At 45.3% G+C, this 26,425-nt stretch overlaps 1 protein-coding gene and 1 pseudogene across 1 annotated transcript in view; one reads left to right on the top strand and one right to left on the bottom strand.

Moving 5' to 3' along the window:
* Positions 1–26,118, bottom strand: part of ABCA1 (ATP binding cassette subfamily A member 1) — a 132,509-nt gene extending 106,391 nt beyond the window's left edge. Inside the window, exons 1-2 of the mRNA XM_066367523.1 lie at positions 25,887–26,118; positions 5,229–5,392 (exon numbers count right to left, since the gene is read on the bottom strand). Coding sequence (XP_066223620.1) covers positions 5,229–5,294 — 66 coding nt within the window. The 5' untranslated portion in view covers positions 5,295–5,392; positions 25,887–26,118. The remainder of the gene's footprint in view (positions 1–5,228; positions 5,393–25,886) is intronic.
* Positions 4,262–4,335, top strand: LOC136396363 (small nucleolar RNA U3; annotated as a pseudogene).
* Positions 26,119–26,425: the final 307 nt, after the last annotated feature.

Raw genomic sequence — 26,425 nt, 5'->3', positions numbered from 1 at the left:
CTAGATAGCCTCATGCAAGGATGGTGGCCTTTTAAGTTGGTCTAATCCCTTGGAAGGACATCTGGTCATAGACTTCAAGGGCCATTTCCCTTTGACCTAATAATCCTACTCTTAAAATTTTAGCCTAAGGAAACAATACAAACGTAAGAAAAGGCTTAATGTAGAAAATATTGATAGTAATTCATTCATAACAGCAAACACTGGAAACAATCTGAATGTTGGCAGCAGAGAATGGACTTGTAAAATCAACACTGTGTTGATGGATTACTGTACAGCTACCAGTAATGTCCACGGTAAATCTGGGTGGTTAATTTGGGACCAAAAGATTTAGCGCTTCTTCTAACTTCTATCTATCTTACTAACCTACAATGCTTTCTTCACTGGGAAACAGGACTTATAATGCACACCTTCTCAGGACTGCTATAAAAATCAAGATATAAAAGTACTTTTAAAACTACATCAAGAATCTCATTATTCCAAATACAGTTATTTGGAAATAGGAGAACAGACACACCAAATAATGCTGAATGAAAGAAGGAAAAGCATAAAATGGGACGTATGTAGGCAATGATTTCAACTGTCTCCTAGGGCTGTCGTCACTCAAGTCCCCTCAGTGCTAAAACCATACACAATCTGACTCTCGGGGACTCCTGTGTGGCACATAAAATAAAATCCAACTGCCCTTCCCCAACTGCAGAGCCCTGCATCGTCCGGCCCTGCGTGGTCCGGCCCTGCCGATTCCCAGCTTCCCTCCCTCCAGCCTGTCTCCTTTCGTTCCACCGGGGCCACTGGCTTTTCTGTTCCCTGACACAGGAGCCCGCGTTAGGCCCCGTGGCCTTCACACCCTCTGTGTCTGCTTGGAATACAGTGCCCCGGACCTCTGGGCGCAGATGTTCCCCTGGCTACTGCCGCTGAGACTTCAGGGTTCTCGGCTTCAATGTCATGACCTTCCACTCTAAATTAAGTCCCTGGCAGTATCCCGCCCACGACCACAGTCTGTCTGGGTTTGTTTGTTTTTTCTTCATGACACTTTTCACAATTTGTTATGATATTTTTACTTACATGATTTAAGTATTTCATATCTGTTTTCTCTCACTCACCTGTAAGTTCTTTAAGGGCAGGAATCACATCTGTTTGGCTCACCACCAGGGACCCAGCTCCCTGTCCCACATGTAGTAGATGCTCAATAGATATTTACCCAAATGAAACAATAAATGACTTTGTCCTAATGTTCCTCATTCCAGAGAAGGGGAAAGTACAACCTAAAAGACATGAGTTTGCCTGAACCCAATGGCATAGGGTGGTCAACCTGGAATTAGACTCGAATTAGGATCAGATAATAATTAGAATTCTTATCAGGATTTGAACCATCACTGCGAGGTCTGGACTAAGGACAGGGAAGAACTGTGTCGAGTGAAAAGGAAAGGGAGAGAGGATACGGAAGTTTTCCTCTATCCTATAAAATTCTATAATGGCTCTGAAATAAAGAGTTTTCATTTTTATTCGGTAGCTTGTTCCTGTCATTAAACGATGCCCAAACACCACTACACTAATTTATGCAAAAATTAGAATTATTTCTTTTCCCAGCCACATGGCTAGTCAGATCTGAGAAAATATTTAGTAGCAAAAGAAAAAAAAAAGGAGGTGATAGGGCCACATTCTATCCCGTCTGTCCCTCAGGGACCTTGGCCTCTGGCTCAGCCTAAAACCCGACGAGGATCCTGAAAACTCAGAGCCCCTCGCTCTTCCTGTCCTGAGCCCTGTTTGTGCTGAGTGACTGCCACCCACACAAGTTAACTTTGGACCCAAACTGAGCTTTGCACCCAACTTGCACAACTCAATTCCAAGGTATTCTTTGCCCAACACGAACAGCAGAAAGCTAACCCTGGCGGATGGTCCCCATGAGTCTGCATAATGGGGGCACCAGAGAGAGGTTCCCAGAATCCATCATCAAAAAGGACGCAGAGCGAAAGGGCCAACCGCCACCTTTCAACAGGGTTGCTCTGGGGAGTCTGCGGGGCCCCAGCTTCCACATGGTCTTCCTACTCGTCTGGCAGCAGCACACAAGGCCCCTAGAGCAGGGGAGCCTCCTTCAGACCTGCAACCTCACGGCCCATTTAACACGGTGACCACTCATGTATACTCCTCACAGATGCCAGGCTCTGGGGCCATGTGTGCACACTCCAGGATCTCAGAAGAAGGGAAACAAGCAATGATTTTCTGTACATGGTGAGCAAGAACTACTATGGAGCTGCCGCCTTCTTCCCTGCCTAATGGGCTGGACTGGTTCTGACTATGTGGACTAACAAAGTGGCACCAAAACCCTTGATATGTTCCAACGTTAAACAATATAATCTAGACACCCAAGCTAGGTGCTCTGGGAAGTAGATACCAGCCAGAACTTAAGATCCAGGAACGTTCAACCTTTAACGCAAATAAAGCAAAGCTTGTTAAAAAGGGCCCATGCCTGTAGGGACACCAGGAAATTGGTTCTGGTGCTACTTCCAGCAATGACCCATCTAGATCCCTGACCCCCGCCCCAAACCTCAGTTCTGTCAACTCTACGAGGGGCAGGCCAGCTATTTCCAACTCTGACGATCTAAGCACCTGTGACCTGAAATAAACCAACTTTCTTTCTAGTTTAGCAAAATACATTTCCTTCATAAATCAGGAGGACAAGCTAGCAGGCAGTGACACAACATCTAGAAAAGCCCTATTGGGTCAAGATGGTGTGTCCCTACTTCCTCCTCCAACAGGAACTCCGCCACAGGACTACAAATTGCCTTTGACCAAGCCTGCCTATCTCTCCCGTCTCTACTCTTCTTAAACCCATGAGCTGCACTAAGCAAGAAGCAGTAAGCTCAAGAACAGTGGGGATGGCCCAGTCTGGATGGTGCACCCCCACATCCCATCCCAGGATTCCTTGGTTGACCACGGAAGGGGAAATTCCTTCCCTGCTTTGTGCCTCAGTCTACTTGTCTGTAAAATAAGGCTTGGGTTGTACTACCCTTGAGACCTCCTTTCATTGCTGAGATGATACGATTCTCTCTATTCCTCACTGGCTGACGGACACACCCCAGGAGAAACGGTTTCCTGTCATAAGGGCTGCTAGAACCAGCATGGGAAGAGGCAGGAGGCCTGGAGCACGCGGTAGCAAAGAAAGGGGAAGAGAGCTGAATTTGGACTTGGGAGCACGAGAACCTGGGGAAAGCCATGGAAGGCAGGGGAAAGGCAAAGAAGTCAGAAACTGCAGGATCTTGAGGCGGAGGCTAGAAAACATGATACTGCTACCACTGAAAAGCACCCTGACATACTGGTTCTGAGTACCAGCTCTAGAGTCAGATAATCTGGACTTGAACCCTCCGTGTGCTTCTGTGGACCGCAGACAAATTACTTAAGCTCTCAAGCTGCCCGGCTGTAACGAGGAAATAACAGTATCTCACGGAGTCACAGAAAGCTTAATCCAGTTACTAACGCACTATTTAGTGCCTAGCACATGGAAGCTCATTCTAAGTGTTTGTTTTTCTACATAACATTAGGTTTCCTATTTTACTATCATCATTATTATTACTAAGACAGGTAGGATACATCCCTACTCTCTCATTAGTGAACTTGGGATTCAGGTTCCCACTAGTGACATAAAGGGCTAAACAAAACCACTGTTTCTCAAACTAGAATCCGTGTGTGTGTGTGTGTGTGTGTGTGTGTGTGTGTTCTTGATGGATTACGTATGAGTTCCCTGTGAGAATTTTAACCATTTTATGTTTTCATTTCAATGGCCATCTAAACAAATTAGAATAAACATGTCTGGATTCTCTAAATGCCTACTTTACAACCAAGTTCTGGCACAAGATTTCAAAGCCGAAGTTTATATTTGTGTTTGATTGTGTTGGCACCAATATAATTACAGCCAACTAATGAGAGAGGAACAAATGCAGATGTGATTTATGAATGATGAGATTGGGCCAAACGAAAGCCAAATGATATCCAACGAAGGTCATGGGAAACTGGCTGAAGAACTGAATCCTTAGACACAGGCCGTCCAAACGCAAAAGGATGGCACTGCCCCCCTCGCCACCGCAATCAGTCACGTTCCCACTCGTGAGTGACTACTTGTGATTCGGTTTCAACTAAACAATGTCAGCTGTCTTCCTACCTTCATCTGAATTGTATTGGTTTTGCAGTTTTGTTTGCATTTAATTTGTAAGTAAGTACGGATCATATGGTTGTCCAATAGCATACACAATAAGGGGTTTGTATTAAGACTATACTTTCAGGGATCATTTCTATAGTTTGTTACAATAAGGGGTTTGTATCTAGTTTTATATGTACATATTTAAGTAACATTATAACAAAAAAATTTAGTGAACACAGAGGGACCTTAGCATTTTTGTTCTTTTCATAAAGGTCCAAACATTTATTCTAGTTTGAGCAACACTAAATTAAATTATCTCCAAGGTCCCTTACAGCTCTTTTGAATCTAAGAAAAATGATCATTTTGGTTTCAGACACGCTCAGCTTTGTTAGGACAGCCAAGTGGGGATGCGGGCTCGGAATTCAGGGGGGAAAGCAAGCACAGAGAGGAGCAGCTAACCCAGGAACGAGGCGGGATTTCTGAGAGACAGAGAGGCAGAGAGGGGGCGTCCAGCTTCCTGGCATCACCACGCCTCACAGCCTTCACCTGCCGCTGCTAACGGAGAAACGCCATTCGCCTCCACCTTCGGGACGATCTTCTTGGGATTACGCAAAGAATTACTGTGGCATCCAAGAACGGGATGGTTCAGAACCCTCCACAGAAATGAAACAAAACACAGACCACACGGACACTAAAAGATTCAGTCTCTCTAAAAGCTGGGCCACTACCTCACTTCATCCCCCCCCTCAGAAGTACCGGGGCCCCATCAGGTACTCCTGGGGAGCCAGGTGGCCCTTGAGGCCACAGGAAAAGGAGCTTTGGAATGTGAAAAGCTTTCAGGAAAAGTGGCCAGGGACCACTTCGGCACCAGATTCCAGAGGTCAGAACTCATGCCTGGGCCCTAGCACAACCCAAAGCTAACCTTTCTGCCTGGTGGCAGGCCTGCCCTCAACCATAAGTGACAGAGCCACCAGGACTGCAGTCATTAAATTACCTCAAGGAAAACCAAGACTCCCTTTCCTTCCTCCTGTACTCCCCAGCTCAGAACCGTGAAGACAGCATGGGAGAGCCCCTCGGAGAAAGCCAGACTTACTGTTTGTCTTCTTCTGAAAGTGAGGTTCTTCCACAGCAGCAGCCTCAGCTGAGGCCAGCAAGCCATGCTAGTGCGGGCGGCACCCACAGCAACCTGAGTGTGGCTCGGAGCCCGTGGAGGCAGTGGCCGGAGCTCACGGCAGGGACGCTGTGGCTGGTCATTAACTGAAAGATAAGGCGGGGAGGGAGAGAAAGCTGTCAGTTATTGCTGCAGAGCCTGACCTACTCCAATGAGGGCTGTGGCTCCAGCCCCCCGACCTGAGACCGCAACCCCCAGGTCTGCGTCATGACTGCTTCTCCACAGGTCATGCTTCCTCAGCCTCTGGCCTCAGGGTTCCCCAGGAAAACAGGGATTCTGGAGGTTTTCTGGTGGCCGCTGGGGAGCTAGTTGCCTTGAACCTGGAGTAATGTATGCTGTTCTCTGAAATTTTCTGCAGACCACATTTTCACCTGGCCACAAAGTTGTAGTCATTCAAATGATAAACGGCACCACCGGTAAAGCAGTTCCCTCAATCTGGAAAGCCACTGTGGGAGTCTTAGGTGACTGTGAATAAACACCAGGGAAATGCTACCGACACCTGGCTCCCAGGTGATGAGGACAACCCCAGCGCTGTGTGTCTGCAGAAACAAAACAACCGCCCGCGGAGAAACAAGGCAGCTAAGGCGGGCAGGGAGCACCGCCTGCGAAACTGACAAGCTCCCACTGTCCGGACATCTGTGTCCTCTGGCCTTGCTCCATCTGCACCTGCACAAAGGGCCCGGCTGCTCCTTGTCACGTGTCACAGGTGCCTCCTTGGAGGACTGATTCACCAGGCGAGAAGGGGAGATTCCTAAACGCAGGATACAATGTTTGTATGTGTCAACAACTGTTTGTATGTAATGCTGGATTAATCCCAAGTAGGCATACTACAGTTCAAGTAGGGCGAGGGGCAGAAAAATGAAACGTGGAAGAAGAAGGGAGGGACTCACAGGGCAAAGCTAGGCCCTGCTGGCACTTCAGGGCCGCGAACCCTCAGCAGAAACCAGAAACCAGTGTTACTTCTAAAAGGATTCAGTTAATCATCGTGGTCCCTAGCGGAGCAGAGGTGGGAACGGGATGCAGGCATGAGGAACAGACAGCAGAAAGAGCTAAGAACGTAAAGACTACTTGTGGATACAGAACAAAGTAGTAGACTAAAAGGCCGTGAGTCCAAATCAGATCTCAAAGCAAAGGCCAAACCTCTGGAAGGCTCTGACCCTTCTGTCCCCCACCCCACAGAGACTTGGATTAAATGAGTCGTTTGCAATTGGTTGTTTAAAGATAACTGGCCTCTGAGGACTGAGAGCCGGAATGCCATTGTGCTCATAATCTCAAAGTGTTTTCTAAGGGGCCTAGGAAAGGAAATAATTAGCCAGGGCCCCGGCCGGGTGGCTCACTGGATAAAGCGCCAACCCGGCACACCAGAGGTCATGGATTCATCCCTTAGTCGGGGCGCACAGGAGATTCAATCAATGAGTGCACAATTCAATGGAGCAACTAAGTGAAACAACGAATTTATGCTTCTCTCTCTCTCCCTCTCTCTCTCCCTTCCTCTCTCTCAAATCAATGGAAAAAATTTAAAAATAGTAGGTATTAGCCATATTTTCCTCCTGCAAAAGACACTCTCCAACAATCACTTGGTGATTTAGAAGCTACAGAAAACTTTTCAGATTTAACAATAAGGAGATTAGAACACAAGTTGGTAATTAAAAAAGGGAAAACCGACCTACTACAAAAACCCCAGAAATGAATCAGGCCCAGCTGTCTACCCGCGCGCCCTTGCCCAGACCTCGTCGCTCCCTGCGCACCGACTTCCTCATTATGAAATGGCGCTGACAATACCTACCTTGCTTAATGTTCTAAGGATTAAATGAGATCATGTAAATAAGTTTCCAACAAAGTACGCAGCCCATGACGAGTCCCAAAGAAATTAGGTCTTTCTCCTAACTTAGCTTTCTCTGTTCTATCAGTACTCTCTAGCACATTTCTCTATCCACTGTGGGTGTCTGGGAAGACAGGACTAGCAGGGTAGAAAGGACAAAACACGAAGAGTCTCGTTAGCACTGGAGTCGCCGGGCCAAACCAGAGCCCAGAACTGCGTCCCCTAAACCCGAGTGAAAAATCTCAGAGGAAAAGAAGGCACACCTCCACAGAGGTTCATGTGAAGAGAAAGGCCAGGGAGAGATTTTGGGAAGAGTATGTTCCTAAAATTAGAATTTCTGAGTGTCCAGATACTGACCCCAGGGCAGGGACCCTGCAGGAGACACAGGGGAAGCTAGCGAGAAGTAGCCAGAGCAGCAGGAGAAGGTTCTGCTCTGGGTCTGCTGGGCACAGACAGGCAGGCCTCTTGCCTCAATTCCCCACGCACCCTGGCAGGGCCTGACCACCTGTATCATTCTCTCCCCCACCTCAAAGCCCAGTGATCACTGGGAGCGGCAATTCTGTCCAAAGAGGAGGGTTTGGCAAAGCCCAAACCCCTCTGCTCAGGTAACTGATGCCAAAGGGACATTTCTACATCAGTTTTCCAAAAAAAGTGAACAAACAAACCAAAAACTAAAAGGAAGGCAGTACTATGTACGAGATTTCTCAATGTTGCAAAGCTAGTGGCACACTCACTTCTGCCCTTCTGCACATTTCCCGTTACTGGCTGGACAGCAGCCCACATCACAGTCACAGCCGGTCAACAGACCACACGCTTCCCACACCGGCCGCTGCTCCGGCCTCCCTGCTCCCAGTCTTGTACCGTTCCCACCCATTGAACACAGAGCAGCCCAAGTTATTCGGCTAAACCCAAAGCTACACATGCCACACACTCACCTAAAACCACCACCCTGAGAACGAAGTTCAGATCCTACTGTAGGCCCCCTGGTGTCCCTGTCGAGCCCAGTCTCCTCTCTCTCCACTCCCCACCTCTGATGCTCTGGAAAAGTACATAGAGGCTCTGAATGGGCCACACTCTCTTCTGCCACGGGGACTTCCTGGTGTGTCCCTTGTCCTATCAGTCTGGCTAGCTCTTCCTCAACCTTAGGCCTCCATGTAGCTGTCACTAGGTCAGGATTCTTTCCTGATCCCCTCCCCGGCACTGACACCTCGATTGGGAGTCCCTCTTAGGCGCTCTCCGGGCAGCCTGGTTTCCCTTGTTGAATTTCTCCCACATTCGGAGTTCAGGCAGGGACCATTCCTGTCCCTAGTATGAAAAAATGGTTCGTGGCACGTAGTATACGCTCAGGGAATGTTTGCTTAATTAATTAACTAACTAAGAGATGGACATGACAAATAGGGTTCCAGAACACAAGGGTGGTGGCACTTCTGGGCCTATGGTAACCGATTTCTCAAGCTTGATTAACTAATTCAGGCAAACTGTCCCCGGAGAGAGAGCTCAGTGTTCTGCTGGCTTCTACCACGCACTCAGGACGGCCCCGAAGGACGGCTGAACTTCCCAGGTGACTCCTAGAGCATCCGGGAAAACGTAATTGAAGCCAGGTCTGCTTCCCACCAACAGCAGGTTTAGATAAGCATGGGGCAGGCCCTCCCAAGGCCAGTGGAGCCGTGAAATACGCTTTTTGCCAAGCTTCAAGTTCAAGTCCCATGTGTACTCTTGCCAGATCTCGTTATCAGTCACTCAGCTAGATCACCCCTTGTCAAAATTTAACAGACAGTTTCCACACCCTAGGCTTCTTTTGTACAGTACGGGCCTGGAGGAAGTGACTATTCAAACTTCAGCCAATTTTTAAAAGAAATTTTCACTTCAAAGGTTACCGATATTTTAAACTGATTCCTATCTAGAAAATACAACAGACGGCTAAAAAACATGACCTTCTAAAATAAATAACGATGCTGAACACCGTTAGTTACAGGGTTATTACTTGACCATAAAAAAGGAATGAAGTCTTACCATTTGTAGACAGCATGAACAGACCTGGAGGGTATTATGCTAAGTGAATAAGTCAGCCAGAGAAAAGTGAATACCATATGATTTCACTTACCCGTGGAATCTAAAGCACAAAATTAATGAACAAACAAAACGGAAACAGACTCATAGACACGGAGAACAGGCAATGGTGGCCAGAGGGGAGGAGGGCTGGGGGACTGGGAGAAAAAGGTGAAGAGATGGAGATAAACAAAGCAGAGCGAGGGGACAGAGGGAAATGGTGGTGGAGTTAACTTAGGTAACTCCTTTCTCACGAAGCACCTCGGGGACAATGAAACAAGAGGGTGAGCCATATGCCACTTGTAAAAGGGTCACCAAGTCACAGCTGGGATTGTGAATTCTTTGAACTTTTCCCGAAACCAAAACCGGAAATGCCAGACAGACTCAGTGCCGCTGACAAAAGAGAAGCACACAGTTCACAGGAAGCTGGTATGGAGGGGGGATGAGGACCCCTGTCAGCACCCTCCACACCGCTTCCTGACCCCCGCCTCACCAAAGCAGCTGGCCCTTTCGAACTTCACCTGTAACTCTCAAAGAGAGAGAAATATAAAAAAGGAAAGGAGACAAGAAGAGAAAGACAATCCAAAAAACACAAGGTAAGAGGGTTTTTTGTTCCCCACTTAGCAAAGCCAAAAAAATTAAACAAAAAACAGGAACCAATTCCCGTGACTGACGGCCTTTTCTTTTTAGCAGGTCTTCCTTGGATGGCAGCTCAACTCTCGAGCCAGAGGGCACGGCCCTCATGTGCTCACAGGGTTCTCAGGAAGGAAAACGTTCAGCTGACCCGGCGCAAACTAAGAGTTTCTGGCAGCAATACAGACATAAGCATTTTTTTTTTCTTTATTACATGAATGTCCTCAGACATTAAATCTTGAATTAACAGATAGAATTCGATGGGGTTTTGGAGACTGGCTCTCACCACACACTTGCTCCAATCTTATAGAGGCTGAAGCCCCCCAAAAGCAAGTGACTTGCCCAGAGTCACCTCCTAGAGCAGAGGTAGTCAACCTGGTCGCTATCGCCCACTAGTGGTAGTCAACCTGGTCCCTGCCGCCCACTAGGGGGCGTCCCAGCTTTCATGGTGGGTGGTAGTGGAGCAACCAAAGTATAAATAAAAGATAGATTTAACTATGTAAGTTGTTTTATAAAGATTTATTCTGCCAAACTTAGCGAAAATCCGACATAAAGTACTTGGTAAGTAATTATTATTAGATGCTTTAACTTGCTGTAACTCTGCTTTATAAATTTTATAAAGTAAAGTTACTTCCCTACTTTATAAATCACCATTACTGTGGAACTGGTGGGTGGTTAGAAAATTTTACTACTAACAGAGATACAGAAGTGGGCGGTAGGTATAAAAAGGTTGACTACCTCTGTCCTAGAGTAAGAGTTGGTCCCCAGGTTTCTCAAAAAATAGCTTCTCAATAACTGTTATATGCCTTTTCCCACTACGGTATGTCTCCCTGTAAAGCCAGTAGCCATGGCCACCATCACAGACGCCTAGCCCATGCAGGTTCACATTAGATTCGGACAGACGGTAATGAAACAATGGAGCCAAGAACTGGTGGGCCATTACCTTTAATCCTAGCTTTCACCCGGCGGGCAAGAAATACACACAGTGGGAAAATACTTCCCTTTCCATTCAGGGCTCCCAAAGTCACTGACTTATCCGAGTTTCCTAGAATCAAAGATTTCTACCTCACCGGCCTTATTCACCTCTGTTTCCCATCTCCTTCTCTCCGCACAAACTCTGCATAAACTGGCTTCTCCTTTAGCATTCTGCCACCTTGGCTGCTTCTCTTGGCCTCCTCCACGTGGCCTTTTTCTGCTCTCCTACAGCATAGGCTTCTCCTAGAATGTGATCACTCTTTTTTTAAAAAACCTTTTGGCGCGAAAGCCCTCCCCCAACATATATTAACATAATCACGCCCATCCCAAGCAATCACCTGGGCAATGGGCTTCCACGTGGGCAGCGCCATCTTTAACAACGTAAGCATAATATATTTTATCTGCCCAACACTCCCACAACAATTTGTTCTTCTAGACAGCTCAAATAGCCAGAATGTACAGTCAGCAACTAATTTTCATCCATCAAAACAGTGGTTTTATGTCAGCCATTTCTTTAAACTTTAAATTAATTAGTAAGTGTGTATTCTTTTTTGTCAGGCAAATTTCTACATGGTTACCAGAAACGAGAGAGAAGTTGACATTTCTGACATCTATAAGTATCTCCCTTGAGAAAATTGTTCCTGGCTGTCTTATATCAACAAACAGCTAGCCAGTTACCTACAATGCAGGAGGTAGATGTGAGGCAGGATTTAACTGTACCACACAGGAACTGAAGAAGTGTTGGTGCTAAGCTCAACTGATCGCCTATTCATGAGATGCGGATGCAAAAGCAAGAACTGCAGATGTTGATGCATCTCATCTCCAGAGAAATGCATGCAGAGGGTCCTACAGAATTCAGATACAAAACCTGTTAGCCTTGCTTCAGAAAAGGTTTGTTCTTTTTTTCTTTTTTCTTTTTTTAAGAGAGAGGGAGGGAGGGACAGACAGGAAGGGAGAGAGATGAAAAGCATCAACTCATAGTTGCGGCACCTTAGTTATTCACTGATTGCTTTCTTATAATATGTGCCTTGGATCAGGGGGCTCCAGCCAAGTTAGTGACTCCCTTGTTCAAGCTAGCGACTTTGGGCTTCAAGCCAGTGACCTTTGGGCTCAAGCCAGAGACCCTGTACCCAAGCTGATGAGCCCGCACTCAAGCCGGCAACCTCTGGGTTTCGAACCTTAGTCCTCAGCATTCCAGACCGATGCTCTATCCACTCACTGCTACCTGGTCAGGTGGAAATGGTTTTTTCTTTAATGGCCTCTGAGCATATGTCTCTGGAGCAGGAGCCACATTCCGGGAAAAGGCTAATGAGGGTGCAGAAGACCAGGCTGGACAAGGCTCAGCCGCCCAGGACTGGCGATAAAACAAGTCTGCTGTGGCAGCGTGAGGGGATTCTGAGTCACCCTATGATTTCTCCCAGGTCCACTTACCAGCTTTACTCAGCCTGGAGCTAATTTAACTGTCTCAATATAACTTCTCTGGCCTCCAACTGCTATTGAGCTGTCTACACTTAAGGCCATCTTGGCTAATCTTTAAATTCTACCGTGCATACTCCCCCAACCATCCAGTGGACCCACAATTTCAGTGAAACTGCCGTTAGCTGCCATTGGGCCCTTACAGGCCTGCAGAAAGACCATGAGCTGGTACTCAGTCACCCATGAAATTTTGTTCTACTTAAATTATAACATTTAAATACTCAAATTTGAGGAAGCAATAGGTGTAAGAAGTCCTCCAAGAATAAAATGAAACTATTCTATCATTCTAGAAAAATTGTATCCTTTTAAGAGACTCTGCTATTGCACTACTCAGTTAAATACATAATACTGATCCAGTGAATTCTATCAATTCCAGCAACATGTAATGTGGAGGGACTTTGAAATGACCAAAAGCATCGCAATTACTTGGCTATTAGCAGCAACAAGTTTGTAGATGACTGCACACTCTTCTTTTACCCCAGAAACACATTATTCAATTTCCTGGAAATAATTATTTGCTGATAGCTAACTTTCCAAAGGAGGGCTGTGAAATAAACACATAAACACTAAAAACGAGAAGAGATCCATGAACACTGTACAAATCTGTAACTGTCTTTGAGAAGCATCATTTCTCCAGCGTCCACAACTCTGTACTTTAAAGGGATCTCAAAAGACTTCAATCTATATATGTCTACCATTATCACTGATATTTGTACAACCAAAGAGCCTATCTAACACTCAACATTCCAGTTTCTACCAGCTAACACAGCCTCACGATCGTCTACAACCGGCAAGGGCCGGGGTTTCTAAAAGCAAAGTCGGTCCTGTAACCCTGATCTTGTCTCATTGGTGTTGAATCCTGGAGCCATTCTCAGGAAGTGTTAGCGACAGCCCTTGTTCCGTGCTGCTGTCCCCTAAACACACATAGGGCAACCAGCCTTCAAAGGAAGACATCATGAAACAGTACAACTATTTGCCTTTTCCCTGGTTGGGGAACACAAAACATAGGAGAAAGAACTTTCCCCCTAGAAAAGAAATCAATCTGTCAACAGAAGAAAAAAAAAATTCAAAAGTTTTCAATCACAATCAACATGCAGGGAAGGAACTTCTAAAGTCATAAACACCGTGAGCTATAGAAACAGAAGCAAACAAGCTTCCTGAAACAGGCCTTTATTTGCAGAAAAACTTAATTGGATAATGTTCCCTGTTGTTGTAAGGAGGGCTTTCCAAGAGAATTGTAGGATAAAAGGCTTAGTGCCTGTATCAGCAAAAACCATTTTGTTTGGCTTACATCTCTGAAGGGTCTTCAGACGTTCTGCCGTCTCCCAGCCTGAAGGGTTTATTTTTATAAAAGGGCTCAAAGGATTTGGGGGACAGAGAAACCCAAATCCCTCCACTGCCTTCCCCTTGGTTTGGCCTTGTGTTACTATGCGGCAAACACCACCTCCCCCCACCCCCCCCACCCCCCGCCAACGCCCTTAACCCGTTTTGTTTTCTTGCATTAACTGGCCCAGCAGAAAGAAAAGAGGTGCTGGAGTCAGAGAAAACTGGGTTGGAATCCTGACTCTGCTGCCCAGCGGCTCTAAGCCCCTGCACCCTTTCCATAAAATAGAGCTAGTCATGGATATAAAACATTCCTCCAGTTCCTAGAACAAAAAGTAGCATCCAGTAAGTGGTGGCTATTCTGATTAGTGCAGCTGACTTCACAGGGTAAAGCACTCATGGGGGGGGGGGGGGGGGCACAGGGTAGGCAGCTTATTAAAGGGATCTCTCTTCTCCTCTTCTCTCTCCTCTGTCCATAGAGGGTTCTACTCCCCTCCACCCCCAAAGGCCCTTCCAGAACAAACTGAAGATCTCTCCAGTGTCCAACTCAGTAGAAGATGCGAAAGGGTCAGTCTGGTCTTCTGATGCCATTTCTGCCATTGTTTTACCATAAAACCCCCTTTGGGGGGCCCCGACCACATCATGGAAATCAGCTCCCATTTCCCATGCAGGCACTCGACCGCCTTCCTTCAAGGCTTCAGCACCTGCACTTTTCTCTCCATCCTACTTTTCCTCCCGCCTCCATGTCAAGCCCCTGTTTGCAATCAGGGCCTTATGATTCCTCCATCTTTTCAGCCCTCCCTACAATCTTCTCCAGCGTACCAACTTAGCAGGTGGCCCCTGCTAAACTGTAAATCATATGCCACAAGCTCTCTGCACCTTCTTATTCTCGGCCACCCTGAGCCCAGTGCCCAGGATGACTTGGTGCTCCCTAAACATTCATAGAATTAAGCCCTCTGAAGTCAGACCTCAGGGATGGGGAAAAAGTAGTCAAAACAGTAACAAGTCAGAAATTTCATTAAAAGTAAAGGTTTGGGTAGCCTAAAACCATGATGAATATTCCGTTCAAAACACGCAAGTTCAAGGAGTGCATATAATTTGGCTCTAATTTGTTGGAAAGGACATTCATTTTCGTTGACTTCCTATGAGCAAAGGAGAACCTGTAATTGGCTAGACTGAGGCACTGGAACCCTAGTACACATGCCAGCTAACATGCCATCCCCCCACGCCCACAGGGGCTCAACACCGGATAACAGAACAGTCAACACTGGTCAGGAACCCCGAACTCTGAAGTCATAGGCTCAGGTCAAGAAATAAAGCATATCAACACCTAAAGACCATTTTTCTACCTCAACACTTGATTCCCTTTATTTTTTCCAAAACCAGTTTTCTAATCTCAGGCTCCTGTCCAGTTTGAGCTCAGAGAGTATATAACCAAGCCCAGCAATCTTCAGAAGGCCCTTCCTCACTCCTCTTCATGGAGTGCAGACCTACGTCACGTGTCCTAGACACCGTCTCTGCAGCCTGGCGAAGGCCAGCTAACTAGGTAGGTGACAATTCAGTCAGGGTTCCAGAGCAGAAAGGCACAGGCCCTAAGCCCTGCCCTCCTTCAGTAGGATAACCAAAACCACTCTGCTGCCCGCCTTGTTAACTTAAGAGAAGAAAGAGGAATAAAATCACAAGTTTAAATCCACATACTTATGATTCTGAAAAATGAAAACTGAAGGATGTTGGGGTGTTTTTGTTTTTTGTTTCTTTTTACAGAGACAGAGAGAGAGTCAGAGAGAGGGATAGATAAGGACAGACAGACAGGAACAGAGAGAGATGAGAAGCATCAATCATCAGTTTTTCGTTGCGACATTTTAGTTGTTCATTTATTGCTTCCTCATATGTGCCTTGACCGTGAGCCTTCAGTAGACTGAGTAACCCCTTGCTCGAGCCAGCAACCTTGGGTCCAAGCTGGTGAGCTTTGCTCAAACCAGATGAGCTCGCACTCAAGCTGGCGACCTCGGGGTCTCAAACCTGGGTCCTCCGCATCCCAGTCCGAGACCATGCTCTATCCACTGTGCCACCACCTGGTCAGGCTGTTTGTTTGTTTGTTTAATTTTTTTTTTTTTTTTTTTTTTTACAGAGACAGAGAGTAAGTCAAAGAGAGGGACAGACAGGGACAGACAGACAGGAACAGAGAGAGATGAGAAGCATCAATCATTAGTTTTTCATTGCACGTTGCAACACGTTAGTTGTTCATTGATTGCTTTCTCATATGTGCCTTGACCGCAGGCCTTCAGCAGACCGAGCAACCCCCTGCTAGAGCCAGCGACCCTGGGTTCAAGCTGGTGGGCTTTCCCTCAAACCATATGAGCCCGCACTCAAGCTGGCGACCTCGGGGTCTCGAACCCGGGTCCTGAACCCGGGTCCTCTACATCCCAGTCCGACGCTCCACCCACTGCGCCACCGCCTGATCAGGCGGGCTGTTTGCTTTTTAAATACTGGCCACATGAACTCTATTAGCTGAGGCCTGGGAGGACTCTTTCAGAGGAAACAAATCTGTATTATTCCAATATTAGCATGATTCTGAGTATTCCTTCTAGAGAGTGCTACTATCATGAAGATTTTCATAAATCAAGCATTTTCAATGCGACATTAGAAAGTGCTCAAGGAAAGATGAAACTAAACTATGGGTGGAACTCCGGACAGCCTCCCTTTTTCAACTGTGGCTTTATAGCGGCATTTAAAAGGTCAAACAATTCCCTCTCCCCGGGGACCAGGGACCAGGTGCTAAGTGTCTACATCAGGTGAGCGCCCTGGAGTCTCCAAATGGAGCTCACCCTAAGGACAGAGTGTCTGGCAGGTCTCTGCCGTGTCCCAGGGGGCATCCCTTCTCCTCAATGAACCAAGTGTCAGGCAACCCTCCATGTGCTCAGCAACCCAGAGCCACACTGTGATCATGTGCAATGTGACTAGAGTGAGAAACTGGAAAATGGTACTAATTCCCCTAAATTGCAAATCCTGCAGTCCCGGGGACAACTGAATAAAACATTACTTGACCAAAGGCTTTTGCTGTCTTGAACTCAAGGTCCTTACTACAATGAACACAATCATTAAAGTTAAAAAAAAAAGAAATGTCCTGCCTTGAATCACAATTAATCTTAATGGGCCAAAATTAACGCAGGGTTTTGCACTTTTGCATAAAGAAAATGGTTCCTAGGAAAGACTCAACTCTTCGACTTCGGTGGAGCTTTCCTTTCAAATTCGAATCTACAACCAAAAAAGTAAATTTTTTCTTTGAGAGACAGGGGGCAAAAATCCAATTGGAAAAATCCCTTAAGATTCAGATGGCACCAACAGAAAGAATAAATAAATGAGGCCCAGCCAATCAATATTTAAGGATTCGGGGTCCATCCCAGCTGAGAAGGATAGGCTTCCGTGGACACAAATTTCATTTTCTCTCCTAAAAGGACTCTATAAATATTACCCAGAATGCTGGTATAAAGACGCCTGGATTAAACAGGCAAGAGGTCAATATTTTCATTGCCAGCTGGGGAGTGAATTTAGGCAAGCCATTCCACCACTGTGAGCCACAGAACAGAAAACACATCTTTACGGTGAGAATCTTCTGGGTCTAAGAAAACTGCCCGGAGCCTGGGTATCAGACCCGAGTTTGAACCCCTGGCTCTGCCGTTAGCAAAATACGTAATCCATGAACATGTTCTTTCACTTCTCGTTGTATCAGGTGCACCATCTGAAGAATGGGGCCACCTCAGGATTTCCCCAAATGGGGGAAGAGTTATGTAAGAGGCATTTAAGCAATGCTTAGCAGATTTTAGGAGATGGACAGGCACAGCACTATAATGAGAACGTTTTGTTCATTTCAGCACTTCTCCAGCCTTCATACCAATTTTATTACATGAAAACCAAAGTTTTGTTTGGCCTCCTCTTTGACGCCCCTTTAACACAGGCTAATTTCCCTTTTGCACAAAGTAAAGAAAGAGCAAGTCTCCGAGTCAGCTAGCGCCCCCGGAAAGCAGTTTTATTGCACAGACTGTTTCAAAAACAATGCGGAATTTTATTTTAATTATTCTTAAATTACATTCTAGTATTTGAGACAACTGACACCGGTTTCCAATTTAGAAGACCAATACAAAGTTAACTTTTTAAAATATATTGGTGATTACAAAAATATGAGTCTAATGTTTAAATAACTTGAGTGGCTTATATGTCTCAGGGTTACAGTGAAGACAAATGAACCAATGTAGGGAAAGCCCAGTCCCGCTGTGCTCTCACCTACCCCTGGTTGACAGGTACGATTTCAGTAGAGGGTCCTGTGCAAACAAAAGCAACCGCGGAGGATGGATGTGAGTTTCCAGAATAAGGAGCTGAGAAATAGTGAGAAGTGTTCTTAAAGGAGAAATCAGAAAAAAAAAAAACCTGTAGAAGGAGATTGTTAAATGGTTACTGAGCCCTACTACGGGCTAATCACTGGTGAGAAAACCAGGTAGAATTCTTTCGAGTATGCCTCTTATAATCCAAGACAAAGCTGTCAAAAACAGTCAGTCTTGCCCTTGGCCAGGTAGCTCAACTGATTAGAGCGTTATTCTGAAGCACCAAGGTTGTGGGTTCAATCCCCGGTCAGGGCACATCAACCAATGAATGCATAAATAAGTGAAACAACAGTCAATGTCCCTCTCTCTCTCTCCCTCCCTCCCTCTCTAAAAATCAATAAATATATATATTTTTAAAAAAGATCGATCTTATTTCAAAGAGCCTTGAATGCCAAGCTATATTTTAAATATTCTACCTTCCTCCTCACTTCCTCTTCCAGTACCAGTGGTCACACCTCACCCCAGCAAAGATGCCTGCCACTTCCTTCACAAGGACCTACCTCTGCCATCTACAGGTCACTACAACTCCTTAGCCTGAGTCTTCACTACTTCCTTCCTGCCTCCCCAAGGATGGCTGCCCCTCCTCAGGGTTCCCTTTATGGCAAATCTGTATCATCCAAATATCAGAGCAGATCAATGTCAAGCTGCCATACCCCTGGGGACTTGCTTCTTAAAGAAAACAAGCTAGGGGCCTGACCTATGGTGGCGCAGTGGGATAAAGCGTCAACCTGGAACACTGAGGTTGCCGGTTCAAAACCTTGGGCTTGCCTGGTCAAGGCACATATGAGAGTTGATGCTTCATGCTCTTCCCCTCCCCTCTCTCCCCCCCCTCTAAAGATCAAAAAAGAAAACAAGCTAGGCCTGACCAGGTGGTGGCGCAGTGGATAGAGCGTCGGACTGGGATACAGAGGACCCAGATTTGAGACCCCACGCTCGCCAGCTTGAGCGCGGGCTCATCTGGTTTGAGCAAAGCTCACCAGCTTGGACCCAAGGTCACTGGCTTGAGCAAGGGGTTACCCAGTCTGCTGTAGCCCCATGGTCAAGGCACATATGAGAAAGCAGTCAATGAACAATTAAGGTGTCTCAATGAAAACTGATGATTGACGCTTCTCATCTCTCTCCATTCCTGTCTGTCTATCCCTATCTAACCCTCTGTCTGACTCTCTCTCTCGTCTCTGTAAAAAAAAAAAAAAAAAAAAAAAAAAGAAAACAAGCTTGGTTTGATTTCGTGGCAGAAACAATTATTCCCAACCTGGCAACCTATAGGAATTCTGCAAAGCAAGTATAAATAAGGATGTGAAACTCAAACAACCCTTAGCAGCTCCCTTCTCCTGCCATGCCCCCTCTTCCTCCTTTTTCTCCTTTCTTCTTCCTTCTAGTCCTCATTTATGATGTCTGGAACAACGAATTCATGTTAAAAATCTTTGTGTCTTGCCCACCTACCACCAACGAGTCTTCTAAGATATTTAAAAATATCCTAGGTTAGCTCAATTCTCTAGGATGGACACTGGCATCCCTTTCTTGGAGGACAAATGAGTCTGAAGAGTTAGGTTTTCTTCTTATCACATATTGGCTTAACAGGACTGCAATATAAGAAGCAAAACCTATATCCAAAATGGAGATGTGCAGGTGGAGAGCCCGAACGAAGACATTGTTCGAGGGAGTCTCCAAATGCTAAATGCTGAGTCGAAGATAAGAGATGTGTCTCACTACATCATGTTTGCTCTATTGAAATGTATAGAGATGAACTAACTCCTTCCTTTGTCTTTCAGAATAGAATTTCCTTCTGGTTCTATGATTCAAGTCTTCCTCCACCTAATTAATGCACATCAAAAGGCAATTTCAACTGCTTCCTTTCCTTCTTCCTCTCCAGCCATCATCTTCCTGTCCTCTGTCATTACTCTTGTTGGAAATGCTCTTATGCATTCCCTGGGTGTTTACCCTCTATCTCCCAAAATCTGTTACACTAATATCCCTCAAGACACAGCTCTGGGCAGTTGCAATCAAAGGATTGACATCCTTTGTTCTACATACAGACCTAGAGTTAGAGAATGTAAAAGCCTGAAGCCAACCTCAAAGGTCAAGTAAGTCAGCCTCTTTTATTTTATAAAACAAGCACCCAAATCTCAGAAAAGTAAAATGATTTGCCCAAGGTCACACGGCTCCTAAGTAGGTTACGGGAATTACATGCAAACTAAAACTATATGTAAAGTTGTAATTATATGTAAGATTTGGAGTGTACATGCTTACGTATATTTTTTCTGAAGAGAGATCCTTAGCTTTCATCAAATTCTTAAGGTAGTCAATAATCTTCACCTAATAAACATAACCACTGATTCGTTTTATATATGTTATATTCTATTACAATTATATAAGGATATATATTATATATAATATATATATAGAAATATCCTGTACTAAAGTATGCATTTTAAAATTTTTTTAACTTATTGATTTTAGTAGGAGAGGAAAAGGGAGAGAGAGAGAGAGAGACAGAAACATCAATCTGTTTTTGTATGTGCCCTGACCCGGTATCAAACTAGCAACCTCTGGGCTTCCAGATGAAGCTCTACCCAACTGAGCAATGCCATCAGCGCAGAACTGCCCCATACTAAATACCAGTTATCATAAAACATGTTGACTGACAGACTAGCCAAACAAATTGCTTGAACTTCCAAATGCTTTTTAGAAGTTGGATGTGGCATAGAAAATGTTGCAGAGTTTTAAACACACAGACAAACAGAGAACATAAATAAAAGATCCTATGCATAAAAGTTATTTGGTTTTTAAAAAGTATTTAAATTCTAAATTATTTAGTAAATTATCTCACTTTTATTTTTAAAATAATGTGCAAATCAAAGTACATGAAAATGAAATGTCACAGAGGATAGCATTTTCTCAAATCACAGCAGCATCAAAAAGAGCAATGAAACTGAATGGAATCAGAATTGTTCTGTTCTACAAAGTTAGCTGGCCTAGATAATTTAAGTATATACTAAAATTTCAAATCATAAACCTAACCTTAACTACAGTTAGTTTGCAAATAATTCTATTTCTAATGCTTTTTCTATAATTATACCATTCTTTTAATTCGTCTTTTACAATACAGAAAACAAACATTAGTCTCCCATTCTCTTTGTCTGCCTTGTTCAAGTCAGCATTTACTGAACACCTTCCATAACCCGTATCAAGGGAATTGAACTAAGGAGTGGGGAGAATGAATCATAGACCTCCTCCTGAAGAAGTATACACTCACAAGAAAGACAAATAAATGTTAAGACATCAAAACACAATTAAATACATGGCATGAATAGTGCTGTAATCCAATCTTTGGGGAGTAAAAAAGAAACGGTTAATTAATTTTAACTATTGGCAAGGAAGAGTAAATCCACAAAGAGTTTATGAGAAGGATGGGATTTAAATCAGGTCTTAAAGTAGGTTTGCAAAATGAAAAAGAACAGGGTTTCAAAGATTATTTTGTTTTAGGATCCAAGCCGTATGTGTCTTCACTCGTTGTTAGAGCAGACACTCTTTAATATAGTTACGGAATGCAGAGTAACAAAAGGTTCCATCTGAAAGCACATTTACATACGAGATTTCCACTCTCTGGCTTCAAATATTTCTAAAACGTACCTCTCCAACAACATCTATGTTGGTTACCTATGCAGGGAACTCTTTTCAGGTGAAAATATCCAAATGGAAAGGGATATGGCCTCTTGTTAGTACTTCAGTTGTCAGAACTTCGACATTTGGACAGGTCCTTAACCTAATATTGGTAAATCCGGGAAACCAGACTGCCCGGGACGCAACCTCAGCTCCACTACTTACAAACTCCACAATCAGGCCACCTCATCTGTCTATGCCTCACCGATTGTAAAAGGAAGACAACAGGACACATTCTTGTGAGAATGAATGGAATTATTACATGTAAAATGCTTAAAACATCCAGCATGCAGTAAACCAACGTTAACTATTTTACCAAGAAATAATGCTTCGTAAGAGTTTATTTCCAATTTGCTACACTAATTTAATAACAAAAATAGTTTCCCATCCTATTTCACTTCTACAAAGCAGACTTTGAAACTGTACTTACTTTCAGGGAAAAATGCCTTAAGAAAGGCTAATAAGTTTGGTTCCTAGACAGTAATGGCAATGACTGAGAAATAGCTTATTTCAAAAGATCCACAGCACAATTAAGGATAGAACAGGGAGGAATTCATATTGTATTATAACTAATTTTAAAAAACTTCACCAAAGTCAGGACTGACAGTTAAATGACTCGTTCTCTTCCCTTTTTCTTTTGTTCCTGATACTTTGACAGCCAAATACCCCATCATTCCATTTTCTGTGTATTACACAGGGAAACATTCTGAGATCATATCCCTAACTCACAAATATCTGACTGAAGCAATAGTTCATTTTTCATTTTAAACCAAGACTTTCAGTTGAATAAATCTTGGTTCTTTCCATGGTGTTGCAATCCCTGTGCAACCAATGTCCCAACAAGCTGCAGAGAATTTGGCTGGCCCACTCTGAAACAAGGGAAATATGATCCAGGCTGTAGATTCCGATAAGGACTTAGCAGATGAACGAACATACCAGAACACAGTGAGCATCCTTGGAAAGTCCTCTGCCAGCAGCAGCTGCAACTGTTAAGACCTCGCTGCTTAGTATGAGTGAGTCTTGCGGCTAAGATCAAGTGTGAGAGGTTAAAGAAAGCGAGCTCACTGGCTGAGCTCATATCTTAGCTGGGTCACTTACAAGATGTGTGGTGAGGGGCAAGTTAGTTAACCTGTCGTTTCTTAATCCACCAAATAGGAATAACAAATCACTTTGTTGTAAAGATTAAATTAGTGTTTGAAAAGCATCTGGAACAGTACTTGGCACACAGTGCTATTGAATAATTTCTGTTAAATAAACATTGTAATGACTTTGGCATTTATCATTATGGCCACATGCAGATATGAAGAGAGTCTCAGAGTTTAGTGTAGACCCTCTCCCAGAAGAATTAAATAAATAAAATTTCAGGAAGATCATTTAAAATTTGATGCTGGAGTAACCAACCATAAGGAGCATTATATATGCATTATTTCTTTAGTGTCCAGATAGTAAATAAAAATGTATATGGACTTGAGTATTGCAAAAATGCAAAAGGTACATGTCTATTAGTATTCTCTAGATTTCCAAAAGGTTCATAATTAAAGAGTAAAGCAATCGCCATTTAATTACTTTAAGAGTAAAACATTGAAATCACGAAGATATGAACAACTTGTGATCTCTACAAATATAGCATAAGCAACTTGCTTTATTAGAGGGAAGATCCCTAAAAAAATTTTAACTGGAAAAATATTCCAACTTCTCTCCATATAGGGTAAATCGTACAGAAGATAATAAAAAGCTGTGATGCTGTTTCACTTGGTTTCATTAACTTTTTAATAATGTAAATTTTGAGACTACCTACAGTAAAGGTTTCAACAACCACGCTCCAATCACCCTTTCCCAATCCCAGTCTAATCATTGTCTCACAGGAACGATATACCCATGCCCTAAGTCAAATTCTGTCCAGTGTCCATTATGGGCCTCTATTTATACAGAATGGGGCAAAAGTAGGTTTACAGTTGTTTGTATGGCAAATAATACAATAAAAAATAATAAAGGCTTGACCCGTAGTGGCGCAGTAGATAAAGCACCAATCTCAAATGCTCAGGCCGCCAGTTAGAGCCCCGGGCTTGCCCAGTCAAGACACTTACAAGAAGCAACTATGAGTTGATGCTTCCCGCTCCTCCCTCCCCCTTTCTTTCTCTCTCTCCCCTCTCTAAAATCAATACATAAAATCTTATCTTAAAAAAATAAATAATACAAGAATAAAATCTTTGCCTCACCCTGTATGTAAATCAAAATACTTATAAGGGTTGAGATTTCAAGAGGTCATCTAAAGGGGAGACACACACATCACAGGTGTCTCCTTCACAAATATGTCATTCAAGAATAGCAGGCTTATCCTTGCAAGGGGGCTCGTGAATTATTCTGACCACATACATGGACCATGGTCATCACCAAGGCTTTGGCCACTCTTATACTACTGCTATTTCCCGATTATCAATTTGCTGTGTGAATCCAATGTTTTCCAAATTCTCCCTACCACCTATTATTTTAATGCATTATAGGGGCATTTGGAGAATGGGCCGACAATGGAAACCCCGAAGAGGTTCTACACCGCAACATTCTTCAGGCTTTAGCGTTTTCTCTCATGTGGGAGAAGAGTCTCAATAAAATGATATGAACAACAGAAAGCCTGCATTCCTTTTGTGGAAAATGGGCTGAAATAAAAGGAGAGGTGAGAAATTAAGCACTTTTAAAGTTGAGATTTAAGTTTTGTCTGAGTAAAATTTCGCTTTTGAACTTGGAAGATTTTGTGAAGTGTTCCTTTGAGGGGCAGGGGGAGATCCGGCCTTAGAAAGTGACTTGCTGATTTTCATTACCAAGGTAAGTTATTTTAAATATCAGATTTGTCCTCCAGTATATGAATGCATATACCACCCACTCACTTTGTGAGGTGTCACTTTAAAGCCTTGTGTTTTAAATAATGCAGAAGACAAGGGTCAATTACTTTCAGTGCCAGAAGATTCTCTCCCTCTCCCCACCCGTCATCCTTTTTTCTAAATCTTGTTTATTTCCTTCTTTCTAATAAGTGCTGAAAAGAGGCACCTGCACACAACGCTGGCACTAGCCCACGGCCCAAGCATCTTCCGAATCAGCAAAGGGTCTGGGAGTCAGGAAACATTCTAAGAAAAAAAAACTAGAAGGGCTTTCGCCTGACCTCCCAGGTTTCCTTCACAAGATCTCGGTCGGAACCCGCGGGAGACAACGCCTTGCAGAGCCCGGCGCCACTCCAGCCCCGGGGCCGATTCCCAAGACACTCGGCCAGGAGGCGCTGCGGGCCAGTCCCCCCGGGCCACCAGAAGCCAGAGCCCAGCCTTCCCCACCCCCACCGCGGAGCCCAGCCCAGCCGCGGAGCTTCCAGTTCTGCACAGCCCGCCGGGGTTACTCTCGGTCATTCCGCTGCACCATTTCGCCCTAGCTTCTCCATCCGTACCCTGCCTTAGGCTGCCCCAAGTGACAAGCAGCAAAAAGCAAGACGATAGGAGTGGGGAGGCCGGGGTAATGGGCAACTCGGCTCCAGGTTTCCAAAGGCTGTCTAAGTCCAGTTTTTTAAAATAACAAAACACGTCCACTCCGCTGCGCCAGGAACACCAGCTCGGCTGAGCGCACAGAGATCATACGCAGGACTCTCATGTCAAACAAAGCCCCAGAGGCTTCAAGTGGGCATTACCGCTACCGACCCCATTCGGGACACCCCCCGATAGAGCTCTTAGGGACCAAGAAGTCGCTCCAGCCGACAGCGCACGGGGCGGATCCCCAGGTCAGAGCCCAAGTCAGACCAGCTTAAAAACAGAGTAGGGACTAAGTGTGCGCGTTCCTCCCGGTGGGCGCCCGCCGACCCGCAGCCAGAGGGGTTCGAGCCGGCTCAGGCGCTTCCGAACAAAGGGGAGCTCTCAGTGCAGGACCTACCACTCTCACCACTCTGGCAGCAGCACCCCCAACACGATGAGGAACCCCCAACACGGCCAGGAGCCCCCCAACTCACTGCGCCCGAGGTACTGCGCCCGGGTCTCCAAGCCCGGAGATGCTCCCGGGGCTTCGCCACAGGGCAAGCCCGGAGCACAGCAGCGCCGCGTCCTTGGGTCTCCAGAGCCTGTCCTAGGACGTCCTCCCCGCATTTACGCCACCCCCGCACCTTTCACTTCGCAAGAGAGGGTGTGGGGGTTCGGACTAAAGTCCCCGAAACTGAACGCTTCCCAAAGCCTCCTTGGCCCCGAAACAAAACAGTAATGCCTAAATCTCTGGAGAGCCTCTTACCTGTTTTCCACTTTTGTGCTTTCGTCTCTTTTCCCCACCCTTGAAAAACCCTTCCGGAGAAGGAGAGGAAAAGAAAAGAAGCAAAGCGCCTGAGAAATTGGCTCTGGTGGCTCTGGTCCTGTGGCGCCCCCTGTCCTGCCCACCTGCGCCCGGGGAGAGGTGTCTGCTCTGCTCTGCGTGCGGGTCCGGGACCCACTCACTCTCCCTCAGAATTACCCGGCTTTTGCCGCGACTAGTTCCTTTTATAGATTCGGCTGAGCTGAGAGCAGAGGTTACTATCGGTCAAAGCCTGTTCTCTCCCTCCTTCCCCGCCCCCTTCCCGGCCTCTGTTTTTGTGGTTCAGTCACTCAGCGGCAAGCACGTGGAGGCGCGCCCCGCCTCTTAAACGGGCGACGTCCCGCAGCTCCCGGCCAGGCTGCAGGGCGAAAGGTGGGAGGTGGGGGTGCAGCCGGCATGACCGGGTCTTCGGTCTTCGCCTCCTCGCCGGGCGGCGCCTGGCGGCCTAGGACAAGCGGGAAACGCGGGGCCTGGGACTGCGC

Source organism: Saccopteryx leptura, chromosome 2 (genome assembly GCF_036850995.1).
Source record: "Saccopteryx leptura isolate mSacLep1 chromosome 2, mSacLep1_pri_phased_curated, whole genome shotgun sequence".
Lineage (NCBI taxonomy): Eukaryota > Metazoa > Chordata > Mammalia > Chiroptera > Emballonuridae > Saccopteryx > Saccopteryx leptura.
The sequence above is the reverse complement of the archived record's forward strand: the minus strand, read 5'-3'. Positions and strand labels throughout refer to the sequence as shown.